The sequence below is a fragment of the Rutidosis leptorrhynchoides genome, chromosome 6, assembly GCF_046630445.1.
Source record: "Rutidosis leptorrhynchoides isolate AG116_Rl617_1_P2 chromosome 6, CSIRO_AGI_Rlap_v1, whole genome shotgun sequence".
NCBI classification, from domain to species: Eukaryota; Viridiplantae; Streptophyta; class Magnoliopsida; order Asterales; family Asteraceae; genus Rutidosis; species Rutidosis leptorrhynchoides.
In genome coordinates this window covers 427,571,874-427,578,669 of record NC_092338.1, presented here as the reverse complement: position 1 = coordinate 427,578,669, position 6,796 = coordinate 427,571,874, and the positions used below count along the sequence as shown (strand labels likewise).

The window sequence follows — 6,796 nt, the reverse complement described above, 5'->3', positions numbered from 1 at the left end:
CCCCTACGTCTTGTGGACCGTCATCGACCGCCACATTCGGCCCGCTGCATAAACCGCTGCAGTTCGATTGTTCATGAGCAAGCACGAGCATTTGATATAAATGTGGTTAATAAAGGCAATAATAAAAGAGAAATTACCCAAATAAACCAATTTGACTCTATTAAATATAAACAATGACAGACGCATTTTTTCCGAAAAAGACAAGCATCTCGCATGAAATAGAAGCGAACCACGCAAACTCCGACCACCCGATTACCCGAACACGTGTGCTACTAGTATGTATAAAATGATACTACTAAGATGACAGTAATCAAAGTCAAGACTTCAGTCAAACAAAAACACGATATAATTTTGATAAACATATGAATTAAACCTCACACAATTCTGTAACAAAAAGAAAAAAACAAAAGGCAAGATTTGGTTTCACAAAATTTCGTTTCACCCTGCAAAAAAGAACGAAAACAATATCCACGACTCTCTAAAACAGTCGGGTTCTTCACCATACACTACAGACTGACTGTTTTACTAACAGCTCGAAACCTCTTTTACATTCCTGATTCTTTTTCTGGTTTTCAAGCTCAAACAAAATGAAATCATAAACAAAACCATATTACAATTACAATAATGAAAATATAATGACCAAACCTTTTCAACCAATCATCTCTAAACCTTTCTTTTGCCACGAGGCTCATAGTTATCTTCATCGTTGAACCTAGGAAGTGTTAATAATGTGTTCAACCGTGAAACCCCTTCAAGGGCAGACCAGTCTTTTCCTCCTTCCATATACATTAACGATGATGATGATTCTTCCTCCATGTTCTTTAATTTAGCGTCGCATGTGGTTGTTGTTTGCGCGTCAAGAAACAGGCACACAACTGCACAATCATCCACTTTTGAAGTTGGGTATTTGTGTTTCCAAGTACGAACAGCTGACTCAACCACCGCTTGTGCTGCACGGGAACGTGATTCCGCAGAGGCTACAATTTCAATCACTTCTTCGTTTGAAAGCACGTCCCATATCTGCAACACGGTATAACAATAATCATTACCTGGCTGTCGTTAACATGCATAAAACACTTGTACAATCAGGTAAGCGCCACTATTAATTTAATAACAGACTGCTATATCCAAGTGTTCAAAGCGTGTTAAGGACAACTCTTAAGAGCTTTCATTAGCAAAATCCTTAAAATAATGCAAAATAATTATAACATCCTTACAAGATTGGCAAGAAATGTTTCATTCTTCTCACGAATATATACTTCCCTATTACTAATAATTCATGATCACCAAAATGATGTCATAAAATTAATCATCTATTCAACGATAAATCGGTATAGGAAGTTTGTTGCATTTAAAAATACATTTTGGGTTGATTTCAGCCAGTTTGACTCACTCGAGTGTATATATTTAGCCCGTTACCAAACACAAGTTGACTAAATCAATAGTAAATGGCAGATAAACGGAGGGAATTCTCACCCCATCAGTTGCCAGGACAACAAACTCGTCCTTTTCAGTTAGGTGCCTGTATGAGACTTCAGGGACCGAAATGAGACCAAAATCTTTAAGACAAAAATCCCCAAAAGCACGAGCCATGGCTAGCCCGGGTGCATCGTAGTTAGGCAACCAAACTCTAGCAACTTCAGGTTCATCACGTAAGGCAAACACACGTCCCTTACATCTACGGATCCTTTCAGCTTCAGCTGCATGTGTTAGACATGTAAAAACAGCATACGATGGAATCTATTGCCTAACTAACTTATATTTCAAGTAACTGGCTTTGTCCCAATGCAATCCTTGGACAATAATTAAAAGTACAAAAAAAAAAAAAAAAAAAAATTTAAATAAATAAATAAACTAGTGGTAACATTTTATGAGTGTGAGGAACCTGGAAGGTTTGGCTTCAGATCGACTGTCAACTGAACAGGAACCAGAGAATTATCATTTTCCCTTGTACACAATACGGCTCTCGAGTCTCCGATATTTCCAATTATAAGATGTGGACCCTATAACCATAAACATGTTAATATTAATAATTACATTCATAACCCGACAAAAAATCCTAAAACAAACTAACGCCTTTTAGATAAAGAAGTGAATTCCACCGATTTACTTATGTTTTATAAATGAGGCAATTCAGGATATTTTAAATTAGACTGGTCCAACGGGAAAAATAAAAATATATATTTTAGCTAAAAAAATGGGCCTCGTGAGTCGAATGACAAAGAGCACCCAAACTGTAGTTTCAATCCATGAAAACCACCAAAATCATACTATTAAAAATTTGATTGATTATTATTAAAAACAGGTATTGCAATCATTGGTACACTAAGGTGCCGTTTGTTTACAAAGATGTTTTTGTGTGAAGATCCGTGGAATATGTCTGTAAAGAAGATGCGACATAAAGGTCTGTATGATGAATATTGAAGACTGATAGTTTTTATGTCTGCAAAATAACTTGATCATGCCTGCACGTTTAGAAGCATATTTCTAGGTCTGTGAGTTTGCAGACAGAATAAGAGATTCTTTTATCTTATGTCTTCAAAAAAAAAAAAAAAAAACAGTCCGCAGTAAAAACGTATGCGGGCGTGCATACATGACATAATAAGATTTGCATAATGAAAAACAAACACCACCTAACTGTTTATTAGGAAATCTAATCTCTAGAACAAAATTTGCTTCGGGCTTTCATGTCAACCCCACGCAACCCAACCTAACTCATTCCGGTCCATATACAAAATCACATGTTTTTTTACCCGCTACCCGACTCGACAATCTTACCTGCTTGATCAACGTTACTGCAGTTGTCCCACTACAGATGCAATCAACACGTGCATACATACTCAATTCCTTATCCATGACTTTATACGCCTTTAAAAATGCTTCCTTCAATGTATGGAAGATTTCAGGGTTCTTAAAGGTATCTTCAAAATTTGAGCCACGTGAATCATCGGGTAAATTGACTAATGTTTCTTCAGAGTTCAAGATTTCACGAAGGACATCAGTGCTACCTTTTAGGTTAACTTCCCAGTGTGCACTTAGTTTCAGTGGGAGTGAATCCCTCACCCTTTTAGCCACCATATGACCTAACGGCCCATGACCGTCAAATACACCACAGAAGACCGTGTCTGTTCTTGACCCAAAATTCTGAAAAGTAAAAATATTAAACTAAATCTTAGCACTAACCTCTATGTTTATGGGTTTTATACAGTTAATAAAAAATAATACTAGTTCAATATGAAGGGGTCGAAGGGGTCGAAAATGTCAAAAGTTGCCTAAATTGTTTTTTCAATACATAAAACCTATAAATTAAAATTATAAACTATAATGAAATAATGTGAAAACGAACCTCCCACACGATCATGGCATCTTGATTGGTTCCTTTCTTGCCTTGCTGAGTAAAGAGCGACGCAACTTCACTCGATCCATTCAAAAACATTCGACCCGTAATTCTATGAAGTTGTTCTTCCCTTCGGTGATCAAACGAAGAAGAGTTTCGCAATCCCGGTGGCCTTTTTTTGGAATTCTTTCTTTTTTTAATCCCGAGACCCGTTGTTGGAGAATTTGGAAGTGGGGTCCTGCTTTCGTCTGAAAAGCAGGACCCCATCCTCAGGGCCCTGATAATGCTAAATATGCACTCCAGACCAGCCGTCGAGACAAGCACCGGATTTTCAATTGAAGAAGCCGTTGTAAAATCGTTTGAGAACAACACCAAATTAATGATTTTGTTAGTCCTTCAATATCAACAGGTCAAGATTCAGAATTTGAAAACAGAGTAATATTGGTATTGATCCTGAAATCCTGAATTCTATTTTGGATGAATAATTTAGAACACAGGATTTTTGCTTCAAATTTAAGCATATACAACTACAGTTAAGTGAAAATTTCTTGATATCAACAAACCTAAAATCCCATAAACACAGCTGCTCTCATGAGCTAAGCCAAACAAATTTATCAATTTTGATCATGACTAATTGCAAATTAAGCTATAAAAGTGGCTGATATCAAAAATTTTAAAACCATACAAACATAATATCCTTGAAATAAAATAAGAATTTTTCATGAATTTGATCAAACCCAATTGCAAAGATGAGCTAAATCATTGATAGCAAGAGCTCAAAACCCCCCAAACACAAACAATATGACCTAAAGCATCAAATTTTTCATCGATTTTCAACATACCAAGTTGTAATTAAGCAAAAAAAGTACTTCAAATAACGAAATTAAACCCCACACAAACACAACTTTCTTGCAGTAATAAAAAAGCATCAAATTTTAACATACCCAGTTGATGTATATCAAGAAAACTTGTGAACCTGATTGAAACTACCACATCTGGAGCAGATCCAAGTTGCAATAAAGGTATAATATTCTTGAATGAATTATAAAAAAAGTTAGGAATCAATGGATCCAACTAATAACCCACCAACCAATTAATCTTCTTGAAGCTTTTTGTTGATTCTAGATTCAACTTCACATTTAAAACCAAAATTAGATGAAATGAAATGTTTTCTTTATTGATTTTTGCAGTTGGAAATTGTTGAAATCAACTCATGTTCAAAGCGGTTGGTGATCTATAACAATAAATCCGTAGATCGAAAAAGGAAAGAAATTGTGATTAGAACAATGATGATGGACCCTTTTATATATGTTACTTAATACTTGAATTATATTATTATTATATTATATAATTTTGTCATTAAAGATTAGAAATGGATAAAAAGGTGGATTGATCTTGGTTGGTCGAAACACTAAAAACTAGAAATGGTATATTGGTCGTAGAAATGGGGTTATATAGCATCAAAAGTTATATAGTTATTTATACCTAATATATCAATATTACTATAATATACTTGCTATAATTAATTTTAACTGTAATGATATTATATTCAGTAGTTATTCATGTGTTTAGTCAAATAATCATTTAATTGTAATTGTATTGCATGTTACATTTAAGGTCCCATGACAATAGGAAAACACGGAAAATTGATCCCATGAAAGGGATTCAAGATTGCTTTCGTTACTCGTTGACAACACATATTTCGTTTAATTTTACACAATTAAGTAACTTGATCGATATATCTTTTATCTATTTATTTGATTGATTCGTTAACTCATAAAATAGTGATTTCATTTGAGTAGCGCGTCAACTTAGAAACCTTCAGTTGATCTCTTTTTTAAATCTCAAAATTCAATGATTTTACGCATCGTTTATATTTGAAGACGGGGTGAAATAAAAAAATGTATAATTAATTACAGAAGTTCAATATGAATTTTTTATTTATCGTATACTAAATGTCTACACGTATCACCACCGATATTCCAATTCTCAGTATTTGAACCCTCAATTTGAATTGTCACTTTGATATCGCTAGGTGGTTAACCCTATGGTTAATTTCAGTTTGTTATTATTATCCCACTTTAAAGATCGAACACATCATTAACTGCATGTTTCTAAAAGAGTAAACATCTAATTAAATAAGACCTTTCTGGACCCCCTCTAGTGATTTTCTACCCATTATTGTCGGTTGTTGTTAGTGGTTTTCAATGATGTAAAGATATCCGGTTGTTTGTGGTTTTTTCGGGCAACATCAATATATATTGCGTGCCACTGATATTCTGCCTACAGGATTAGACATGATTGCAGAGGATTAGACAAGGCTGTTGAGGGATTTTGGAGTTTCTTAAGTATATTTTGGATAATTCCATGTTTAGCTTTTTGGTTTGGTTTGCTATGGATTAGCCATCTTCGGGATCAACCATGTCTTCAATTGGTTTAGGGGCTTCATTTTTGCGGGATAATGTTTGTTGATGGTGATGGGATGCTGGGTATTTTGATTGGTGTTTTTCACGCGCTGGTTTGTTAAATGCTTGTCTACCTTTGATGGTTGCTTTTTTGGCTTGTTTCGCGTTATTCATTGTTATTTTGTGCATTTTATCTTGGGTTTGTCGGTTTGTGCAACAATTTTCCTTGGATTCACAATCACACTTTGTTTTTTTAACTCTATTTACTCCCACGATATTTGCCAAAAGTCTAACAGCTAATGTGTGTTTCGAATGGCAGCAACAATTGGATTCATATAGCAAACGACATGGGTAATGGTGCGACAAATAGTGCAGAAACCATGGTTTCAAAGCTTCTCTTCGCAGCTTCAATGTACTTCATTGGGCAAAAACGTAATAACAAGATTTTCAAGGGTAAAACTAGATCAATAGACAAGCTGTTTGAAGATATCTACTCTTCTGTTCGGTTAAAACTTTTTTCGGTTTGCTTCAAGGAGTCAAGACAAGTAGTGAAATTGAAGATTGCTTGGAAATTGGATTAACGTTTGTTTGTTTCTGGTTTTGCGCTTCTATAGCTTTATTTAGCCTTGGTGTGAGTGTTTTGATTGTAGCTATAATACACTCTTATAGCTCCATTGCTTTTCTACATCTCCTATTCTTTTATTATTTATTTTAATAAAAACTTTGTCGGGGTAACTATTTACTAAAAAATGTTTGGTTTGAGTCTAGTACAATCCTTTGTCAAATAGACTTTATGACCTTATCAAATTAGATGTTCATTTGACTATGTTGTATCATTTTTAAATCTTATGATCTAGATCAATTTAATTTTATATTTTTTCCAAAAAAATAACTTAAAACGTCCGTCAACTACAAAGTTTAGTTAAATATAAATATTTTGTCCAAAACTCCTTTTTTCTATCTCTCAACCAAAAAACCCTACCCTAAAATTACTCGCCGCCATCACTAATTTGCTCTCCTCCGGTCCAGAGGACCCCTCTCCTTCACTCTTTTT

General features: G+C 34.5%; 1 protein-coding gene across 2 annotated transcripts; it reads right to left on the bottom strand.

Annotated features, from left to right (window-relative positions):
• Positions 1–416: 416 nt before the first annotated feature.
• LOC139855988 (probable protein phosphatase 2C 33) lies at positions 417–4,611 on the bottom strand. Of its 2 annotated transcripts, XM_071845228.1 has the most exons (6): positions 4,282–4,611; positions 3,347–3,731; positions 2,779–3,144; positions 1,886–2,003; positions 1,477–1,700; positions 417–1,020 (listed from the first exon to the last, which is right to left on the bottom strand). In XM_071845228.1, the coding sequence occupies exons 2-6, from the start codon at positions 3,602–3,604 to the stop codon at positions 664–666; spliced, it is 1,323 nt and encodes a 440-aa protein (XP_071701329.1). In that variant the 5' UTR covers positions 3,605–3,731; positions 4,282–4,611; the 3' UTR covers positions 417–663. The 2 variants fall into 2 exon arrangements, with proteins under 2 accessions (XP_071701329.1, XP_071701330.1); XM_071845229.1 differs by having other exon boundaries at positions 3,347–4,611.
• Positions 4,612–6,796: the final 2,185 nt, after the last annotated feature.

Bases quoted from the DNA above. Each gene is read 5' to 3' on its own strand.
- LOC139855988 (XM_071845229.1), bottom strand. From the start codon at position 3,604: ATGGGGTCCTGCTTTTCAGACGAAAGCAGGACCCCACTTCCAAATTCT. The intron at 3,145-3,346 runs GTTCGTTTTCAC...TTTACTTTTCAG, and splicing joins ATGCCATGATCGTGTGGGAG to AATTTTGGGTCAAGAACAGA. The intron at 1,021-1,476 runs GTGAGAATTCCC...ACCGTGTTGCAG, and splicing joins TTGTCCTGGCAACTGATGGG to ATATGGGACGTGCTTTCAAA.